The sequence below is a fragment of the Rosa chinensis genome, chromosome 6 (genome assembly GCF_002994745.2).
Source record: "Rosa chinensis cultivar Old Blush chromosome 6, RchiOBHm-V2, whole genome shotgun sequence".
NCBI lineage: Eukaryota > Viridiplantae > Streptophyta > Magnoliopsida > Rosales > Rosaceae > Rosa > Rosa chinensis.
In genome coordinates this window covers 57,709,844-57,732,096 of record NC_037093.1, presented here as the reverse complement: position 1 = coordinate 57,732,096, position 22,253 = coordinate 57,709,844, and the positions used below count along the sequence as shown (strand labels likewise).

At 38.7% G+C, this 22,253-nt stretch overlaps 3 protein-coding genes across 3 annotated transcripts; all 3 read left to right on the top strand.

The window, feature by feature from the left end:
* The first annotated feature begins 1,773 nt into the window (after positions 1-1,773).
* On the top strand, positions 1,774-4,190 carry LOC112173878 (photosystem II 22 kDa protein, chloroplastic). Its single transcript, XM_024311561.2, has 4 exons — positions 1,774-2,149; positions 2,276-2,389; positions 3,299-3,542; positions 3,790-4,190. Exons 1-4 carry the CDS (start codon positions 1,925-1,927, stop codon positions 4,035-4,037), a joined length of 831 nt encoding a protein of 276 aa, XP_024167329.1. The 5' UTR covers positions 1,774-1,924; the 3' UTR covers positions 4,038-4,190.
* A 1,130-nt stretch (positions 4,191-5,320) lies between these two features.
* Positions 5,321-7,065, top strand: LOC112170529 (uncharacterized protein At4g08330, chloroplastic). The gene is made up of 2 exons (XM_024307856.2): positions 5,321-5,740; positions 6,413-7,065. Exons 1-2 carry the CDS (start codon positions 5,649-5,651, stop codon positions 6,819-6,821), a joined length of 501 nt encoding a protein of 166 aa, XP_024163624.1. The 5' UTR covers positions 5,321-5,648; the 3' UTR covers positions 6,822-7,065.
* A 783-nt stretch (positions 7,066-7,848) lies between these two features.
* On the top strand, positions 7,849-10,500 carry LOC112170527 (esterase). The gene is made up of 5 exons (XM_024307853.2): positions 7,849-8,144; positions 8,709-8,918; positions 9,036-9,205; positions 9,400-9,664; positions 9,999-10,500. Exons 1-5 carry the CDS (start codon positions 7,889-7,891, stop codon positions 10,253-10,255), a joined length of 1,158 nt encoding a protein of 385 aa, XP_024163621.1. The 5' UTR covers positions 7,849-7,888; the 3' UTR covers positions 10,256-10,500.
* Positions 10,501-22,253: the final 11,753 nt, after the last annotated feature.

Here is a 22,253-nt window from a genome sequence, read left to right as displayed (position 1 = left end):
GGGATTTTTCGTAATTCGTGGCCGGTTCTGGAGATCCGTAGGAGTAGAAGTTGATGGATTGAACCGCTGCGAAACAAAGGGAGATCTCGCCAAGCCTTGTTGGTGGTGGTGGTGGTGGTGGTTGTCTTGGTCGTGGGGCTTCTGGGTGCTGAGGCTAGAAGCAATGAAGATGATGCCAATCATGAGCTGGAGGAGGAGGAAGAGGACAGTTGGGGTTAACCAGCTGTTCATGGAGGCCCAAATTGAGGGTAGGGAGGATACAGATTCCTCAAACATGGCTTTTGGGATTGGTTACAGTGGAGAAGAGAGGTGGGTGGAGATGACAAAGTGTTCATATTTTTTTTAAAAAAAACACTATTATGTAGATATATACTATTTTTGTTTGTAATATACCAAAACTATGCAAGTGGTCTGGTGGTTGGGCCATTCATTTGCATATGCTTTGAGAGGGGTTCGAATCTCCTCAACCTCAAAACTGGAATTAATTTTGGATTTTCCATATTCTGTTGCCCAGGGTCAGTTTGGGAATTTCACATGCGTGTGGACCCCACTATTGATGAGTTGGAAATGCCAGGTCAGCAATTAACGGCTGAAATTGACGGAATTGAGTCAGAAGGACTTCTTGGACGAGAAAACAATACCGCATGGGAGTTTTTGATGAAATTGAAAGTCGAGGGATTGAATTGATGCGAGGTCCATACCACAGGGTGGTAAACAGTATTTAGCCCTAAAAAAATCATGTAGCTGGGCTCGGACTGTCCTTGTTCTCTTGGTAAGGCCAACAGAAAAAAAGCTGGGTTCGAACCGGGTCATAATTCTGGACGGAGCTTTTATGCCACAGAAATGCTCTTTCACTAGTGTACAAAATGTGCCCAAAATGTTACGTGGCTTGCTCATTGATTTTGTGTACATTTTAAATATTGCAAAACTATACAGTGGTTTATATTGTGCCACAAAAACATCGAAATATCAAGAAGCAATTGTTAGCATGTTTATCAATCGAAAAGAAATTGTTAGTGTATTTGTTCAAATATGAACTCATTATTGAACCGTCTTTTTTGTAACCTTTTGCACACTTGTATTTGTGCAGGACTTGTTTTGAATCTGGGTGTGCCATGGGTGGTTCACATCTCCAACACGTGTGGACGGACTCATACACTGAGGTCTGAATGAGACCCAAGAGAAAGTTCCAAGTTAGGATATGTTTTTTTGTAAATATTCCAATTATGTAACTTGTTGAGCCCCCAGATTCATTGTATGCATGGGCAGACATCTAAGTTTCGGTGAGCTCAGTTTAGTGTAGTTGAATTATTTTGTTTAAGTAAGTTTATCTGTGTTTAATTCTTTTCTAGATATGACGCACAACAGATGTTTGATGAAATTATTTAAAATGATGAACAAAATAGAGTATAAAGAGAGTCTCATATTTTGACCATTGGTGAATGGTAAGATTTTTCCACTGTTGGTGTTGACAACCTGAGTTCTACATTATGTTTGGCCATATGAAACAGAATATACTTGATAGTAGAATCACATTACTTCTAGTACACTATGCAACAATTACATTGAATGCTCTGTTATATTCTGTGTTGTATAAATATGGTTCTCAAGCTTTTGAAAATAGCTAGGTTGGTCTTACTTGACCAGTTAAATCTCTACATGTGTCGATCAGTTTGTGCGAGCTCTAATGCAATTTGATGTCATAGACTGAGGTAGGCTCAACATTATCTTCAACATCACAACGTACACACAGAGAGACGTGGTCACTCTAATTGCCCATCAACTAAGCTCACACACCATATCCACATCTCTCTGTAAGATTGAAACTACTGGTCTCAAACACACCTCTAGTACCCTCCTTAAATTGGGTTTGTGAGAAAAGATAGCAGTCTTCTGCAAGAGCAATTATAACTCCAGATAAACAATGGCTCAAACCATGTTGCTCATGTCGAGTAGCAGTGTGGCTAAAACCAGTGTGGTTGATTTGAAGTCATCGGACCCTTTACTTCAGCTACAAGTTCAGAGACTTAGACCCAAGTCATTCTCTCAGCTTGTGTTCAGGCCACTCCCTTCTTCGACCACTTCGTTGAGATCATCAGGCGTGGTCGCTCTCTTCAAATCGAAAACCAAAGCCCCTGCCAGCAAGAAGGTATTCATTTGTTTAGTGTACAGTATATGCTCTCTCTGTTTCTGTTTGTAACCAAAACATAACGTTATCTGCATTTGTTTGATTTGGTTTCGTTTTGTTGTGTTGTCTTAATTACCAATTGATTAGGCACCATCGCCGAAGCCCAAAGTTGAATCTGGTATCTTTGGAACATCCGGAGGCATTGGTTTTACAAAGGAGAATGAGCTCTTCGTGGGTCGAGTTGCCATGATTGGTTTTGCTGTGAGACATTCTTCATTTTTGTTACTCAACATTTACAAATAACTGAAATAAGTTGTTTCTTATAAACTCACTTCCATGTCCATATGCCTCTGTGATACACCATTTGTTTTCTCTTTTGCTTGATTTTTGTGTTCTCTAAATGTTGATTAGGATGAGAAAAAAGTTGCAATAATCAGTTGTATAGATTATCATATTTTCCATCGGTCACAGTACCACACAGTAAAACCGAATTAAGAATATTATATAACTAGTTATATATTCCGATGAAGATTAGTGAAATTGATGGTTAATAACTTGTGATGAGTTTATGAGACTTTTCTTAAATCTTTTCAAAATCTATTTGTCTCAAACTTTTTGTCCTTTAAATCAGAACTTTTGAGCATAATTAATTGTCAGTAGCCTGTGCAATCCTCCGACCATGGCTTCAGCCTTCATGTATGGTTTATTTTGTTTCTTGGTCATGCAATAAACAATAAAAAGAGAAAATGCTACTTACTACAATTTATCTAATAGGCTTTGATTAGCAAGATAAAAATTGCATGTGATTCATACCCATAAAGACTGTAATAGAGAGATACTCTAATTTATTTATGGAATTATTTAGTTTTCACCGACATCTTAAAATTTATCATAATTTATCTCAATAATATTGAAAAATTAGTCCAAGAAAATTTTCACCCCCTACCACTTCTTCAACCACCGTAATCTGTGTTACTTAAACTATACTTCATGGATAGCTCAAGCTCACTAAGTTCTGTACATACTAAATGTATAGTAATCATTCATATTATTATCATGATACGTCATGCCATGTTCTTTGAGTGATTCTAGAAGCACAAAACATACTCGAATATTGAGTACTCATGCAATTTACATTATTTTTCTTTCAAACCTTATTGCATATTGCAGGCATCCTTGTTGGGAGAAGCAATTACAGGAAAAGGAATTCTTTCACAATTGAATTTGGAGACTGGAGTTCCAATCTATGAAGCTGAGCCTCTTCTTCTCTTCTTCATCCTTTTCACTCTGCTTGGAGCCATTGGAGCTCTTGGCGACCGTGGTAGCTTTGTGGATGATCCTCCCACCGGAATTGAGGGGGCGGTTATCCCTCCAGGGAAAGGTATCAGAGGTGCCTTGGGTCTCAAGGAAGGAGGTAACCAGTTTGGACTTCATCATAGTTTAGTTAACTTCAGTCAACCTAGGATATAGGCCATTTAACGGTGATGTTCTTTAATGTTCTTGTGGCATACTTGCTATTAAAATGAATCACACATTAAACTAGACTTGATCAGATGAATGATTTAAATTGACAGTTTGACAATGTAATACAAATGACATGTTGTAGTTTTACGGGGCATGACATGGATAATTTCTAAACACTAATGGTGTGTCAAACACAGGTCCTCTGTTCGGATTCACCAAGGCGAATGAGCTATTCGTAGGAAGATTGGCTCAATTGGGATTTGCATTCTCTCTAATAGGAGAGATCATCACAGGGAAGGGAGCTCTAGCCCAATTAAACATTGAGACTGGAGTCCCCATCAATGAAATCGAACCTCTTGTGTTGCTCAATGTCGTCTTCTTCTTCCTTGCTGCAGTGAACCCCGGGACCGGTAAATTCATCACAGATGAAGGTGAAGAAGAGTAGGAAACTTGTCGACCAAAAACAGAGTAGGGAACTTTATTATGCTCACAAGAATCATTTGAAATCATGTATGAGATAGATAATACTACTCTTGATCTCTTCCTTTCTCTAATTTTTATCTCATCAATCTTCTATATATCTCTTCCCCTTTAATCATGTGGAAGTTTAGCTTAGAGCAACCCCACAGCAATATTGCAGGCTTGGAAAGTAGGTTCTTCTTTTCAAAATGTGGACTAGTTTTGGACATCTCGCTAAAAGGCAAGGTGTGATGGGCTCTTCTCTTCAACAAGAGATTCCTTGCACTAACCTTTTTAAGATTTCTTCTTGTTAATGATGTTAATCCTATGTTGAAACAAATAAAAAGAAAAAGTGATTGGAATTGAAGAAATAAAGTTAGATCCAAATAGTAGACCTATATTCCAATAAAAATTCAACTCCTATATTCATTTTCCTAATTTTTAGCGTCACTCTTAATTTGTAACGAAACAATGAATAATATGAGTTTGTATTTTCAACTCTACATTTCAAAGAGGAGACCTGATACTCCTTGTTTCAAAAGGACTGTGTGGACGATTTAGTGCTAAGGCTGTAGAGGCCTATGCTGCTGCTTTGGGCTTGCAAGTTGTCACCGAGGTAGGTTTTCATTCTTCTAGGATCATTTTAGAGATGGATGCTCAGAAGGAGGAACTAGACTGGTCTGCTGAAAGTGTTTTAATTGAAGAGGTCAAGACAATGTTTCACCTTTTCAATTCAGTTATTTGTACATATTGCGCTAAGAAATGTAATAAGGCAGCGCATGTATTAGCTAGAAACCGCTTTTGTTTCTTGCATTTCAAGTTTGGATAGAGGATAGGCCACAATGACTATCCGATGTACTTCTAAGTTCTAACTAAATTGCAAAAAAAATGCAATTCTACTTCTCTAAAAAAAAAAAAAAAAAAAAAAAAACTCTACATTTCAAAACCCCTTTACTTTATTAATTCAGGTTTTTAAAGTAAAAAGAAAATGCATCATCAATTCCAGCTGGTAATCACTGTCATCAAAGCTTAAGACAAGGTCATGAACACATCAAAAGGTTGATCATGGACACGTATACGTGTATAACGTAAAGTACATGATAATTGAATTTTAATAATGTCGGTCCATAATCTAATAATAAAGTCTTATTATAAAATTTTTAAAATAAATATTAAATTCTCAAGACAAAAAAAAAAAAAAAAAAAAAAATTTCATGATTCCTGGTTTGCCGTTAAAGTCCACGTCAACACTTTGTTCATGGAGAGAGAGAGTCCCAAAGAGGAGCGCATTCGGCATTCACACACTGTTCATCTACAATTCGACGATCTTCTTCTTCTTCTTCTTCTTCTTCTTCTTCTTTCAGAACACCCTTCTCCTACGTCTCTGAAACTACGTGTCGTTTTAGAAGATCCAGCTCAACTGCGACTAACTCTTGGCGGTTAAACTCCACCCGAACCAGACGGGACACGTTCGTCGTCGTCGTCGTCACGCACTTTATCCACCTCCACCAAACTCTTAACTATTTAATTCTCGGAAATCTCCGCCACCGTTGCAGAGCCACCATCGCAGCCGTTGATTTTCAGCTGGTTGTAAAAAATGGAGAATCCGACGATTTTCAGAGGCAGTTATCTAAATGGAGCTTACCAGCCTCCCCTATCTTCTTCTTCTCGCGCCGATGTCAATTACAGGTCCCATCTCAATCTATCAAATTGGGTTTTCTTTGTTTTTAATTACCCTGAAATTCGTTTCTTTAATTCTGATGATGTGAGAGTAAAAATCGAATCTTTGAAATGTCTTGTGGGTTTATTTGGCGGTAATTGTCACTTAATTGTTATAAAATTAAGGAATTTATAGGGATCTATTTGCGATTGCTGGTGTAAGATTCCATGTTTAAGGTTTTTGGGCCCAGAATCATTAAACAAATGAGGAAGCCTTTTTAAGATCTATGAAAAGGGTCCTCTTTAATATTACCAATACTATATCAAGTGGAAGATTAGGTTTCCCAGAACGAGATTGAAAGGTCTTGCAGTTATTGATGAAGGAAACTAAGATCAAACTGTCTCCATCAGTCTCTTTTGGGAGTTGGGAAACAGTGGGATGCAAACATTTATAACTAGACTCACTACATAAACTCTGTTCCAGTGACCAAACCAATAAAGAGATCTAATATATATGCCTTGCTGTTCGTAACAAAATCGAATTAGTCAGAACTCAGAAGTGCTAAGAGTAACAAATTTATGTTCCTGACCCAAACATTTATCTCCTGCTTTCCAAACTCTGTGATTCTCGGTTTAGTTGTTTTTTATTTTGGGTTGAATTTGCAGAACTTATTATATGAAAATGGTTTTTTCTTCATGCAGCTGTGGTGCTTGTGGTTATGAGCTAAACCTGAGCTCTAATAACCGGAACACATCTTTGATTGGCTCTAATAAGTACGGGAAATCTATAAAGAGAGGGATCATATCGTTCTTTTACATTGATGAGAGCAGATTTAGTCAGGTTGATGAACTTCAGTGTAAGCCCCATTTCTCTAGGCGTTCTTGGGGTCTGTTCAGCCGGAGAACTAAACTTCTTTGTCGCAAGTGCAGTAACCATATAGGAAATGCTTATGATGATTTTACTTCTCCGGCTTCGTACCCACTCGTATCAGATGGATCAGATTCTTCATCCTCAGGCCGTCAAATTTCTAAATGCAGAAAATATGATGTTAGAATTCGCTCTTTGCAGCCCTCGAATTCTGAAGAATGCGGCCCTTCGTTTTTAGATTGACATCCTTGAGCAAATCTATTTTGTTTTCCCTCATGCTGAAGAAGTATCTGCAGCAGCAGCCAAATATTTACTTCTGCAACAATCTTTGTAAGGTGTTCTCTGTGTTTGATTGTATCTGTTTTCTGCTTGCCCTTGCTTATTTAGAAACTTGTATATAACAATTTTCAGTATTGGAAGAGTCAATGGCGTGGAATTTTGAAGTGATTTGAATGAGTAAAGTTGATTTTCACTTTTATTTTACCAATGACCTCGTGCAATACTTTTACTCGTACACTACTCTTCCTCTCGCTTCGATCCGCCGGAAAAATTTCCCAAATTCTATCAGCAAAACAGAAGAGTCAATGGCGTGGAATTTTGAAATGATTTGAATGTGTTTATTTTCACTTTTATTTTACCAATGACCTTGTGCAATACTTTCACTCGTGCACTCCTCCTCTAACACAAGGTGAAGGTTTGAATTGTGACCCTAGCTAGCAGCTGAGTGCTTAAGTGGCTAGGTGAAATTGAGGAATTGGGTTCAAAAGTTATAGATCTTAGTTCATATTCTGTAAAAAGTAACTGAATGTTTGCTCATATTCTTAAACGGTTTACTTTTTTTTTTTGCTTCCTTTCTGAGAAATGAAGTGGGAATATGATTGCTTCAGTAGATACAAGGTTGTCATGATTCGAGGGTGGTAAAATCTCAGATTTCCCTTCTCTAATGAACTAGGTTACTAGAACAAAACGAGAACAAGAAAACACCAGTCATTTCCGAATTTATCAGTATAATATGTATGTTCAAATCCAACTGGATCACGACATCCTACTCTGCAAGTTCAAGTTACCCATAAGATATTCACACGTTCTTGGTCTATCTTGTTGCCCCGTTTTCAACTTGTTTGAATATATGACCAAAAAAAAAAACTTGTTTGAATATGTACTTCGACTAACGCCTAAACAACAAAGATTTCGACATAAATAAATGCCGCCTAGAAATACAAATGAAGTAAATTGCACGATTCATTACACTATATAAACCAAACACACTTTAGTTCTCATCTCCATCTTTTGGTACGTATTTCTCCACCATGGGGTACTCTAAAGTTATTATTTCTCTGTTCTGCTCCTATATGCTTATATTGCATATTACCAGTAGTTCTGTGATCCCTACCTTGGCTTTGAAAGACTGTGAGTTTCCTGCCATCTTCAACTTCGGAGACTCAAATTCAGATACTGGTGGACTAGCCGCATCCCTTCTACCACCAACCACACCTTATGGAGAGACCTATTTCCATATGCCGGCCGGAAGATTCTCTGATGGAAGACTCATCATCGATTTCCTTGGTATGTATGTTTTTCTTACCTTCATTGTAAATTAACATGCATAGTTTATGTCATATGCAAAGGTTCAGAGAGAGTTCTTCCTGGTTGACTATTCAAACTTATATGATTGTACAAGGAAATACTGCTTTTTCTCGAGGTTGAATAAGCAAACTTCGTAGACAAAGTGGTAAGCCCGAGATGGTTTGTAGACACTCATTTCTTGATGATTTTGCACTGCACTTTTTATGTGTAAACATAATGAGGACAGAAAGTATTGTTGGGATATATATCACTGGATATGGTTGAAGAGATTATCCACAGCTAGCTCCTTGGATGAAAGGCTCTTCCCATGATGTAGGCATGTTGAAATAATTATTGCTTGCATTAGAATAAATTGTTTATTATAGAATAGATATTAACGGCGGCGGTGGACTTCGCGCGCAGACGTTTACTTTGCCTCCTTTGACTCAATTATTGATTAGACTTTGTCTTTCGTCATTTCAGTTTTATCAGACACTGTATAATGCATTGTTTAGATACCAGATGTATTTTGTACGGTATTGATGACACTATCTTGTGGTTCAGCAAAGAGTCTTGGTCACCCTTATCTAAGCGCATATCTGGATTCTCTCGGGACAAATTTCTCGTATGGTGCAAATTTTGCAACTGCAGCTTCCACTATCAGACTCCCAGATCTCATTATACCAGCCGGTGGATTTAGTCCCTTCTACCTTGATATTCAATATATGCAGTTCCTGCAACTAAAATCCAGATCACAACTCATAAGGCATCGAGGTAAAGTACTGAAGAATGTCAATATCTAGGAATCACATTTACTAATCACATTACTCGTCACTTCATTAAGATAAATCCCACTTTTACTAGGAAGGTGACCCCTTTTTACTTTTGTAGGGGGAATATTTGCAAGTTTAATGCCCAAGGAGGAGTACTTCTCCAAAGCTTTATACACATTCGACATTGGCCAGAATGATCTTGGCGAGGGATTTTTCGGTAACCTGACTATACAGGAAGTAAATGCATCTGTTCCTGATATAATCACTGGTTTCTCAACTAATATCAAGGTAATCATTAGCATTTACCAAATACCAAAGCTTGTCAATTTACCCCACAAAATTAATTTCTTTTGCTGAAGGCCATGTGTTTGATTTTAAATTTCTTAAAGGACAAGCAACAATATAATCACGTGTTGGGTTGAAGTTGATTCGATTCTTCTGTTGTAATGATTGTTGTTGGTTGTGAATTTGTGATGATGTAGAAAATATATGATTTGGGAGCAAGATCATTATGGATCCACAATACGGGGCCGATTGGCTGTCTCCCTTACATTGTGGCAAACTTCCCGTCAGCTGAGAAAGATGAGATTGGCTGTGCAAAGGCTTACAATGAAGTAGCTAAACATTTTAACCACGAGCTGAAGCAGGCCATAGTTCAACTCAGGAAGGATCTTCCTTTGGCTGCATTCACTTATGTAGATGTGTATTCTGTCAAATACTCTCTTTTCAAGGAACCCGAAAAGTATGGTAAGTCGATATCTAATTGAGCATTATAAATCCTCATTACATTTTAAATTTCACGGATTCAAATTCCCTGATGAATTCTTTACGTCTTCTTGCTGTGTTTATCATCTACAACTACAATTAGCGGCTGCAGCGCTATTGAGTAACTTGATAGTTAGCTTCTGAGTACGAAATGCAAACCAACCTCGCTTTTGAGTGATCATATATTATGAGAGAGTTTGAATAGCCTACTTTTGAAACCCGTTGTTAATAAATCATGTTATTTGCTAAAACATAAAGAAATCCAAAATCATTTAGTTTTTCACTTGTATTGATCAATTGCTGGCAATTTTTGCAGGATTTGAGCTCCCACTTGTTGCTTGTTGTGGCTCCGGTGGTAAGTACAACTATAACGCCACTGCTGGATGTGGAGCAATAATTACAGTCAATGGAAGCCAAATCCTTGTTGGTTCATGCAAAAACCCCTCAATTAGAGTGAACTGGGATGGTATTCATTACACCGAGGCAGCTGCGAAATTTGTTTTTGATAAAATTTCAACTGGAGCGTATTCAGATCCACCTCTTCCCTTGAAACAAGCATGTCACAGGAGTTGAACTAAAGAAGAACTTGGTGAAATAATGAACTTCCTCTTCTAGATTACTTGTTGCAGGAGTTCGAACTAATGAAAATAAATAATCTTTCACAACAAATCGATAATTCTGGCTGTCTCAATAATCAATATAGTCGATAATTCCGAGTGTTTGGTTTTCACTTTTCAATAAGAAGTGAAAATAGTTCACATCTGTTACCATGTTCAATTTACCATTCCCTCTGCAATTAAATCATTTGTTGAAACCAACTTTTCTATCCTACTCTCCGAACTCCTTCCTGTCTCTTTACTATGAAACCTGCATATTGGTCTCTACAGCTCTAATTTGATCTGTTCCGTAGTCATAATGCTGCATGTTTTCCCAGAAAGCTTACTTATTGTGAAACCGAGAAATAATAAGAGGAGCATTACATAAAGAATTTCAGATTTAAGGTTTCTGTAATATTTTAATAGTAAAGGTATCCTTAAATGGAGTCAGAAAGCATGAAGGAATGTGCAGAAGCATTCCTCTGAATGCAACTGACCTATCTCAGTTAAATTTCAAGTAATTCCTTAATTTGTTCATCATCGTCATCTTGCCATTCATTCAACTTGATTTCTGAAAACTGTTCAAAAACAACAAACCAAGAGAAATTTACAACCACCAAAAACTAAACCAGAGAGATCGAACATGTTCAAAGCAATAAACTTTCACATTCCGAGCCAAAGTAACCAAAATCACCCGCGCTTGTGACGATTCGGGGCATCAGAATTTACAGATCGTTCTAATAGCAGAGAAAGAATCTGCCAATGAAACCCAAAATGAACCAAAAAGATTAGACCAAACACCAAAAGGAACACTGATTTCCCAGCAAGAAACAAAAACCCAGAAAAACCCATTTCGCCAAAACCCCAACAATTTTTGAAGCCAATGAATAATCGGCGTCATCATCAAACAATTTCCACTTGGAGTCTACGAAGCTCAGCACGCTCTCTGTCTGTCTCGACTTGCAGAGACAAAAGAAACAGAAGGAACAGCATATCCCTTTCGTCTTCTCCCTCTCTCCACCTCTCTCTCTCTCTCTCACTCTATCTTCCTGCAGATCAAAGAAGCAAACACGCAGAGGTAAATCAACACCACTCGGCGCGAAAGGTTGCGGACACCATCGAATGGCCAGGCTGTAAATTATTCCAGCACCCGCAATATAAAACAAACACAGCTTGGTTCTCATCTGCATCTTTTGATGAGAAATCCACCATACAGTACTCTCCTGAAGTTATTATTTCTCTGTTCTGCTCCTATATGCTTATATTGCATATTACCAGTAGTACTCACCCTACCTTGGCTTTGGAAGACTAAGAGTTTCCTGTGGCTTTAATTGGTCGTAATTGTTACTTTTTTTTTTTTTTTTTTTTTTATAAGTACACCGAATTCACCGTTGTGGTTAATACTCTATCTTAAAATTAGAAAGTAAGAAACAAAAGTGCGAACCTAACTAAAAATGCGCTGCATGAAAACATTTCCTAAGGGGTAATATGTACATATAACTGTAGAGTAGAAGCGAGAAAAAATGTCCTCGCTTCGTATCTGACTACACCTTCACCAACACAATAGATGCACATGACAGAGATAACAACCCAGTTAATAAGATAGCAACCACAACGATAAAGTAGCCACAGCAACAGGGGAATACTTCGATGTAGTCACTCTAGAGGTTGGCAAAGTCATAATTGGGAAGATCCACAATTATCTAACCCAAGTACCAGATATCATCAGAGGTCCTCTTTAAAACTGTCGTAGACCAATACTACCACATTAGAAAGAAGAAAAGGAATTAAGAAACAAAACCCTGAGCTTTATGGCGTCTTCAATTGTAGGAGTAGGGGATGGCCCATTGGTACGGTAACATGAAATCACTACAACACCAAATTTCACAATAGAGCAATACCAACCTCCACCAGCAATGAGGTCAAACAAGCAGCAATATGAGTCAAAACAAGCATAACAATAACTTGTTTCATTGTTAATATTGTTACTTAAATTGTTATAAAATGAAGGAATTTATAGGATCTATTTGCGATTGCTGGTGTAAGATTCGATGTTTTAAGGTTTTTGGGCCCATAAACGTTAAACAAATGAGGTAGCCCTATTAAGATCTGTGAAACGGGTCCTCTTTAAATCTTTAATATTATCAAAACTATTTTAAATGGCAGAAGAGGTTTCCCAGAAAGTTGGCAAGATGGTAACATCACCACGAGATAAATTGAAATTTTGACCAAGGTTTCAAATTTCTCCGAAACTGTTGAAATTTCTGTTGAAATTTCCGTAATTTTGAAGTACCGAAACAATATTCATATGCTATATCATTTATGTCAGGAGTTTCCCGAAATTTTTCTAAATTTTCCGTACATTTTCACGAAATTCTTAATTTCTGAAATATCTAAACACATAATATATATTAAAAAATTCACACCGAAATTTTGTCCGAAATTTCTCTAAAATTTATGTGAAATTTTTATGTCACCTACAATGAATTTTTTACTTCATACTTTCATGAAGAAAATAAGAAATTTTGATTTTGATGAAGTACGAAAGGGAACAACACATGGGTATTGCATGTGGAAAAGGAACAACACATACACATACAATACCCATGAAAGGGAACAACACATACACATACAATACCCATGTGATGAAGTACGAAAATCATTTCCAAAATTCATGTACTTAGGAGCAGTACTGTATGATACTAAATAAAAGCAGTTCAACCAATTATATCGAACCACATCGTAGTAGCTTTTATATTCCTTTTGTTGTACTTGTTCATTTTCATTCACGGGGTTTTGGTTTTACGTGCCCCGCCCCGTTGTAATTTTCTAATTATATAAAAAAGTAAATCATGTTAACATTATCTGTTTGAACCCAAAATGAGCATTTTGGCCTGACAAGTCGTGTCTTGGAGAAATTGAGCCAATGTCAGCGGCTTAAGCTATATATTGTCGACAAATTCGAAATATATTATTTAGAGGCTAAATAAAGCCTACCTGCAGAATTATGGAAGATTATGCAAGCTGCAAGAAAAGGCACGCCCATGCGAATATTCATACTCCATTCAATTAAGGAATATGGCATGCACTTAGGGAAACATTCAACTACATTTCATGGTGGCCAACATTGAAAAACCTATCATGATTCCATTAGTGCTTAATTGGAAAACCTACCATAATTCCATTAAACCTAACATGATTGACGCGCTTTTGGGAAGCGCATAATTTAACCCTGAAATATCGTTAGTAGTATAAGCAAATAGGGATCGTTCTATTCCGGGGATTGAGGGTACACCTGTCATTTTCAAACAATTAAACAATTAAAATTAAAACAAAGTATAATATTCACAAAGATATTCACAAGTATAAACATTATTTACGAAAAAGGGGGGATTTTGTTTTTGGTTTTTTCGAAAATAAAACTAAGTTAACAAAATAATTAAAATGCAAAAACATAAAAATACAAATGGAGTGAGAGAACAAAGATCAAAAACCGAAACATATGATTAAAATTGATTCAAACCCTAATATTGTTCATCTAAGTCATGAGAGAGGAGTTGATCATGTGAATCATTCGAAAGCAAATGAATTCCCATTTTTTTACTTTTCAATGCTAATTAACCTAAGCGAAAGCACCTAGATTAATCCTATTAAACATGCAATCAAACCCTAGAAAGCTAGTCAATCATGTCATGTTTAACGCATTACACATAGAGAAAGGCTATCAACTCAAGTGTACAACTTAGTATGGAAAAGTCCACCTAATTGCAATTCTCTTTAATTAAATTCGGTCTTTGCACAAAACCTTTACTACTTTGATTCAAGTTTACACAAAACGAAAAGTCGATTTCATGTTCTTAAACCTAGCACCATTCATATCAAAACCCTACGTGTTTGCAACCACATAAGATTAAAATACAAAAGTTATCTATAACGCAAATTTAATTAAACAAACTCACATAAGCAACTCTCGAATCACAATATATGAATCTGAAAATTCTCAATTAATCATAAAGCAACATAAAAATCAACATATAGAAATCACAACTTTATCTCAAAACATATAAACGGGCTTTTAAACTTTGCCCTTAACATTATTTGTTAACTAGAATTCATAGTTCTACAAATCTAAACAAAGAAAACCAAAAGAAATTACAAGGAAAAAGATAGAATTACACCATGAAGGGAGTGGATGATGAGGAGCTTGAGACATTGATCTTGAATCTTTAAAGCAAGACTTCACTATCACGGCACAAGGTGGATGATGACGGCTAGGAGGCTTCATGGCTTCTTCTTCTCTTCTTCTCTTTGCTTAAAAATGCAGAAACTTAAAACTAGAGAATGGAGAGAAAAATGGAAAGGAAATGGAGAGACAAAGAAGATGAGATGGATGAAGGAAGATGTTTTAGAATGAGAGGAGAAGGTGTTTATATAGGGAAGAAAAAGAAGAGTGAAATGATGAGTGGAAGAAAAATAATGAAAGTGGAGTATGAAAGTGATTTGTAGAATATGGAAAAGAAAGAGAAATGATGAAATGAAAGCAAAGCATGAAGGTGCAGCAACATGGAAGTGATGATGATCTATTAAAGAGATTGAAGAAAAAATATATCCAAGGAAAAGAGAAAAGCATCTAGCTTTCTTCATGTGGGTGGGAAACATGAATATGTGGTGTTGAGCTGTTTTCAGGTCAGTTTCTGCCCCTTTATTCCTTCAATTATTTCTCCATCAAAACTTCATATTGGGCCTCTGATTTCTTCATATCAAATATTCCTCTATGAGTGTAGATCATCCTGACAAATTTTCAGAGCTTCAATCCATGTGGTTGGGCCGGAAATGCTGCTGGACCTCTTACAGGTCCAGTTTTCCGGTTTTGCTTCTGTAGAAAATTGGGCTGATTGTTTGAAGGCCTTCCACTCATATTTTGCTCTGGTACTCTTCATAAGAAATGATCCTTTGGGTGTCTAGAATGGATCTGGAAGGTTTCAGCTCATTTGAAGTTCATTTGGTCAGGCGGCCGCTCCTTCTTCTTTGCTTGGCTTGGTTTCTCCGAGCCGGAGTAGGAATATGTGTAAAATTGATCTTTTAGTACATTTCCATTTTTCTCCATCATTTCCAGGTAATTATGGACCTAACGCTCATTTCACCTTCATCTACTCCAATGTACCTAAAAATAGAAATTGAATTAAAAATCGATTCAGTTAAGGAATTAACTAAGCAAAATGTGAGGAATTAACTATTAAAATATCACATTAAAATGCTCCTATCAATGATTCCATAAGTGCTTAACCCATAATGATTTGTTTAAGGCCAACCACTATGGTTTGGTAGCCTATATATAGAGGTTACAACGAAGAAACAGCACACACACAATTCATCAATTAATCTCTACGATTATCCAAACCTCTTCAGAGAAACCCTTCTCCTTCTCTTACCGGTGACCACACTCCAGTCCCAGAATCCTTAGGAGCTGACTGTCAGTGCCACCAAACCCTCTATCAACGTGCTTCGGTCCTAGTCTCCTCGGGAGAGGACTGTAGTACCGCGACCACAACGGTTACAGAACCAGCCAAGTAAGGGTAACGCCCTCGCAAACCAGCCAAACTAAAGTCACACTTTAGCAAGTTCTCCTCACTTCCCAGTGATTTTCGCTCTGCTCTATCTATGACGTCGAGTATCAATTGTGTGATTTTGAAGAAGCTTAGCAGAAGTCCTCACCACGAGGCACAAAGATTCCCGCCATGAGGTTGGTGCTCTCCTCGTCCACAATCGTTCAAAAGAAGTCAAGTCAAGGGACTCTCCCAACAACCGCACCAGAACGGTGCTGGCACGTCCACGCAGAAAAGAGACTGTTGACTAGCTACAACAAAACTGGAGCCAAACATTTTGGCACGCCCAGTGGGACTACACCAGAGTCTTTTTGTATTCACCATCATTGGGATGCCAGGGGAAAATCTTTACCAAAGGAAATTCCTAAAGTGAAAAGATGGTCAATAGCACCATTGAGGCTGACAAGCTCGCTCCGCTTCCCATCCTAGATTATGCAAGTTTCGAAGAAAAGGTCATAATACTAGGGGGCAATAGTGAAAGATATGGAAAAGAGATGGAATGGAAGATTGCAAGTATTGACCGCCAAATTCGGTGGAACACTCAGCAGAGCAAGGCGCTATATGATCAACTCTTTGTGATCGTCATTGGCAGGGACAAACATGTCACTTCTCACAAAATAACCGCAGCGAGTTTCTCAATCTTCAGCAAGTTTAAGTGTAAAAAGGCTGTTTCCGAGATTGAATTGTCTATAAGAGGCAATCAATCTAAAGGTGAAAACCTTCGTCTAGATCAGTCTGTTACAGGAGAAGAAATCAGCTTGCCCACTGGTAAATCACAGCCTTGCACAAAGGCTGCATATGGATAAGAGGATTAACAAGATTATTCTTCTGACAAGAAAATTTTCTCTGAACAAATAGCTGATTTCTCCACTGATTAAGTCAAATACGTGGCTACTGGTCAGATGCATGGGGGGTAAGATATGGCCCATGGTCATCCCTTTGATAAAAAGAAGCAAGTTCATGATCAATTCAATTGTGACTCTACTACTGGACGTCATCATGATCATGCAAAGGGTCAAGAGCATGGTCAGTTTGACCCACTCAATTATCAATCAAGATGGAATATGGTGGCTGGACGTCATCATGATCATGCAAAGGGTCAAGGGAAGGGCCCACCTTACTATCATCAATTTAGCCTTGGCCATGTTGGACGTCATGGTGGAGTTAATCAATTAAGCCATGACCAACTTAATTATCAATTAAGTTGTGGTCTACAGAAGCCAATATGTGGCTTTATTAATAAATTCAACTTGAAGTTCTTCATATATTCTTCAAGGCCAAGCGGTGGCTTTGGTATATGGGGGAGACACATCTACAACCCATGTTGCAAGAATGGCCAAAGTAATTATTCTAGTGGCCAATTTGTCCTTCGCGAATGTAAATTCAAGTATCATCAATACAAGTTAATTCTTGTATACAATTATCCACTCTAAATTTCCTGCAAAAGAAATTTGTTTATGATACTAAACAGTCCATAGAGGCATCTCAATATGATGCCTGGAAGGAAAATAGAGGCAAACAAATATTTGATATGCCTATTTTTGAAGAAGAGATCGATTCACCACTCTTTGGTGACTCTGAATATGATCTCGATGCGGAGCCAATATCTGATGAGTATGATGATAATTATAATTTGATTATTGGTTCCAAAACTCATATGCAGGAGTACAAGTCCTTTGAAGCTCTTGATATGGAGAATTTAGACCAGCAAGTGGTCGTCTATAATGGCCAATCTGTGGCTAATTCTACAAAGACCATGGTCTATGACATGGTCGTTGGCGACAAAGCCGATCTCGGTACACCATCATCTCCAAAATTGCAATTGAAGATCATGCTTCGCCAACCAACAAGGATACTTGGGGGGCAAGATTACCCCTCTCACAAGCCAAATTCCTCCAAATTCTTCAACGCGAAATATCTTTATTCTTTTCTTACAAGCTCTCACAGGAGGGATTTTTACCCTACAAATTTTGATACGTCGGAGCTTGGAGTGAAGCATAGGTGGCCTCCCTCGTGATCTTGTATAGTCTAGTATCCCTGGAAAGTTTACATATCAGTTACCCACTTGCAACAACCCATATCGATCCCATCACTTAATTTTTGTTTCTCCTTGTTCTTTTCTTTCCTGAGGCGGCGAATGGTGGAAACACTTATTTATTTCTGGCACCGTTGCCGGGGATTGAAAAATCTCCATGTAAATCACACCACTATTAAGAAGTTGAGGTTGGTAAGGGGTTGTGAATCATAACGGAATAGGTGAAGTCTCTTTTGTTAATATTGGCCTAAACTCCTTATTGGTGCCTAGTTCAGGTTCCTTAAGGTTAAGGGCGACTTTTATTAACACTTGTTGAACTGTCTTCACACTTATGACCTTTCTCATCTTAGTAAGTATAGCCTATATGAAATGGTGTCTAGAAAGGAGACAACTTTCATGACAGGTTCTTGAATCTAGAAGTGCGTGCAAATGAGCCTAAACCACTATGTGGGAGTAGCTCATGCCAAAATGGATTCTGCCTCTCTTGTTCGCCCTCCCCCACCTGACTATTTTTGTAAGGTTGCCTAAAGGATTTGAACGAAAATTTGTATCTAGGCGATTATACTTGGGGCGCATGTCTAAACCTTGATTCACAATGTCTTATTGAATTTAGCTACTTATTCAATTCATCATTTAAACACACCATGATTCCATTAGTGCGATCCAAAAATTATTGAGGAGTCGAAACACTGAGGCAGAATAGATCCAAAAAGCCAGCGAAGTTTTGGCGAGGAATATTTTCACCAAGCTCAAAGAGATTCCTCCTCACTCGGATCTGCCTTGAGAAGATTTCTCCTTACTCTGATATATCTTGAGAAGATTTCTCCTTAAAGAATTTCTGGAGAAGCTATCATTTTGGAGGCCTCTCCTGTTTGTTCGCGAAGCATCCCAAAGGTCCACAGGCGTCACAGAAATAGTTGAGCAAAACACTTTGGAGCACAGCGAAATCCGCCTCCTAAACTTCGCAAAAGATCCACCACAAAAAGTAGTTGCATGAAGTCTGCAAATGGAGTACAGACAAGAGGTAAATTGCGAGCTAAATGAGCCCGCGAGAAGTATCAAGAACTTACTATATCTTGATTTGTGGCTGAGATATTTTTAGAGATTAATTTATTAGCCGATTTCTTCACATAAGACATGCAGCTCGGAGGAGTCGTACATGGTTTCTTCACATAAGACATGGGGGGAAATTCTAGTATTCTTACACTCCCGAAGCCCATTCATGAAGGCCTGTTTTTGAGGCCCATAATCGTTTCTTCGCTACACCTAGCAACACTAGGGGGGCAACACTACACTATACTAAGCCGAGTCAGCGGCTTCGAATCGAAATTTTTTTTTAGCTTTGTCTCTTCTCTCACAGAGAAAACACGTCGCGGGAAAATAGGGTCGAGGTGTGGATTTTCTCAAAACCTTCACCGCAAGGCTCTTTTTGACGCGGAGCATATTTTAAAGTTCATATTATTTTCAAAGCTCCTAAATATACAACTATGGAGGCCTATATTTGGGGGCCTTGCGAGACACAATTATTGGCTCATCACAGATTATTGTATTCATAAAGTGGCTTTGCGGCCAAAAGCAGTACATTCATTACAAAGCCAAAGGTGGCTAAAATACAAAACAGGAATCTTCAAATATCTTCTGAATCTTTCTTCAAATGGAAGCAGTTGAGGAACCAAACATCAGTTTGAGCCACGCCATTATCCCAAGGAGGGGCAAACTTCAGGGAAGGAAAAAGAAGAGAAAAAAGAAGAGGAATGGCCGAACGGAGCCCCCGCGCTCCCTTCAAATGGGAGCGGCAGAGGAACCCAACATAGGCTTGGCCAACGCCATTATCCATGAGAAAGGGAGACTCCAGTGAAAGAAAAAGGAGCCTCCAAGCCCCCTCAATTGGAAGCAGCAATGGAATCCAACGTTCGGTTGAGTCGCGCCATTATCTCCAGGAGGGGCAGAGAGTGAAGGAACCGAATATCAGCTTGAGTCTCTGCACCCCCTTTAGCCTTGGTAACCACCATTAGTTGGACGTGAAGTATGAGAACAGCCATTCTGCAGCTTGAACTCATTCCTTCAAAGAGTCCATCCCTTCTCATCCCTCCAAGATTCTGCCAAGAAGAGAGAGGGGGAGAAGGAGGTGATAACCAAAGCCCCTTCCATCTGGAGACACAACACGGGTCGGGTTCAGAAGGAAGGAAACAGAGGAGGAAAGATAAACCACAAAGTGGCCTTCCTCCCTTTCCCCGTTTAGCTCCGCGTGTGGGATTCTAACAAAGATGATATTGCATGACTGAAGACCTCACACTAATGGAGCTCCACATGCTTTTTTACCCCTGAAATACATTCCATCTAGGCTGTCAAAGGTAAAAAAACACGGGGTTGCTTGAGATTAAGCCATAAGTCCTAGTCCAGGCTTGAGATTTCGACATAAGGCCTAAAGTCAAGAGGCTGAGAATGGTTTCATGAGGCGAAAGTTTGTGAAGAAGGAGAAAAAGAAGCAAAGATTGAAAGGCCATTGTTGAGAATCTGAAACTCAGAGGAAGGTTTTTGGCGTGAACATTCCCATCCCCAGAATGCACCTATTTATAGGAACAAGGCACTTAAATCTCCACCCTTGAATGGAAAGTCGAAGAGTCAAACTAAGTGTCAGTAAATCTTAATTAAAGTTTCCCAAAATCTCGGAAAAGAAGGGATTATTGGCACGTGGGGGAACCGAACGGTTTTTGAGGAGGTAACTGTTCCATTTTCAATATTATCTTCTCACAACCGTTTTCAACAGTTAGTTAATGCGAAGAGGTGAGTCAATTCTTCGGAGGCAGCCAATGGAACGTTCAGTTGGGCTTCTTCCGCGCTGAGCTCGTCATTCACATGGGCCAAACGAGCTTGGAGATGTCGGATCTGGGCTTCTAAGTCTAACTTATGGAGCCTTATCTCCCCCATGCGAGTGGCCCGATCATTCAAGGTGCTGCGAAGAGTCTCCATCTGACTAGCGAGGTTATTCCGTACCAAGTGAGCTCGAGCCTCCACTGTAGATTGGCAAGCGCGGGCCATATCAAGGTCTTTCAACAGTTTCTGTATAGTATCGAGCTGAGTTGGATTGACCGCACGCTCTCGGCGAAGGAACACAATGGCTTCCTAGATCCTGGGGAGTTTTTCAGGCCCCAGCCGCCGCTGTCCCAAAAGGTTTCGAAGCTCTGTCCTCGCTAGTTCAGCAGCGGTGAAGAGATGGCATTGCACCTTTCCCTACAACCGCAGGGCCAGCGTAGTGGCCTGATGTTTTTAATTAAACATGATTAAAACCCATGCGGTTTTAGATGCTAAAGTTGCAGCAAGTATGGTGGGTTCACTTGGTCACATGTCATGATGTCGATAGCCATGATTCAATCATCCTCTTCAGCATAAGATTCGCAAAGGATTAAATGACAGCAAACAGTTGGCTATTCTGCACCCTATTTCGCCAAGTACTGTAGCCTTGATCAAACTTGATCTAGCCAGCGAAGCGGTTTCAACACCTACATTTGAGAAAATCAACAGAGAGCCAGCAAACAAGGCAAATACTTGCTGCTATACACATGGCAAAGCTATCACCAAGGAAGAGAAAGATCCTCATTCGCGATCAAAAGTAGTCTCCTTCACATCGGGGGCACGCTAAAGTTCTGATCTCCTACAACCTGCCCAAGTTTCGCCAATTCACTGCATACCAGACATCAGATACATGGGGGGCAATAAAGTTGGCAAAGAAAGCGTCAATTCATGACAAAGACAATTCAGATTGTGGCATTCAAGCTTTATGAGCTATTTAGAGGCCTATATGGAATCAGTCAAGTAATTTCAGTCAAGCCAATACAAGTGGCTTTGGAGCAACGACATTATAAGAGCAGTGCTGATTCAAGACCTCTTCAGTCAAGATGAAGATCCTTGACTTCGAGGTATGGGGGGCAATGTTTGAACCCAAAATAAGCATTTTGGCATGACAAGGCCTGTCTTGGAGAAATTGAGCCCATGTCAGTGGCTCAAGCTATATATTGTCGACAAGTTAGAAATATATTATTTAGAGGCTAAATAAAGCCTACCTGCAGAATTATGGAAGATTATGCAAGCTGCAAGAAAAGGCACGCCCATGCGAATATTCATACTCCATTCAATTAAGGAATATGGCATGCACTTAGGGAAACATTCAACTACATTTCATGGTGGCCAACATTGAAAAACCTATCATGATTCCATTAGTGCTTAATTGGAAAACCTACCATAATTCCATTAAACCTACCATGATTCCATAAGTGCTTAACCCATAATGATTTGTTTAAGGCCAACCACTATGGTTTGGTAGCCTATATATA

Bases quoted from the DNA above. Each gene is read 5' to 3' on its own strand.
- LOC112170527 (XM_024307853.2), top strand. From the start codon at position 7,889: ATGGGGTACTCTAAAGTTATTATTTCTCTGTTCTGCTCCTATATGCTT. The intron at 8,145-8,708 runs GTATGTATGTTT...CTTGTGGTTCAG, and splicing joins ACTCATCATCGATTTCCTTG to CAAAGAGTCTTGGTCACCCT. The intron at 9,665-9,998 runs GTAAGTCGATAT...CAATTTTTGCAG, and splicing joins CAAGGAACCCGAAAAGTATG to GATTTGAGCTCCCACTTGTT.
- LOC112173878 (XM_024311561.2), top strand. From the start codon at position 1,925: ATGGCTCAAACCATGTTGCTCATGTCGAGTAGCAGTGTGGCTAAAACC. The intron at 2,150-2,275 runs GTATTCATTTGT...CCAATTGATTAG, and splicing joins AAGCCCCTGCCAGCAAGAAG to GCACCATCGCCGAAGCCCAA. The intron at 3,543-3,789 runs GTAACCAGTTTG...TGTCAAACACAG, and splicing joins CTTGGGTCTCAAGGAAGGAG to GTCCTCTGTTCGGATTCACC.
- LOC112170529 (XM_024307856.2), top strand. From the start codon at position 5,649: ATGGAGAATCCGACGATTTTCAGAGGCAGTTATCTAAATGGAGCTTAC. The intron at 5,741-6,412 runs GTCCCATCTCAA...TTCTTCATGCAG, and splicing joins CGCGCCGATGTCAATTACAG to CTGTGGTGCTTGTGGTTATG.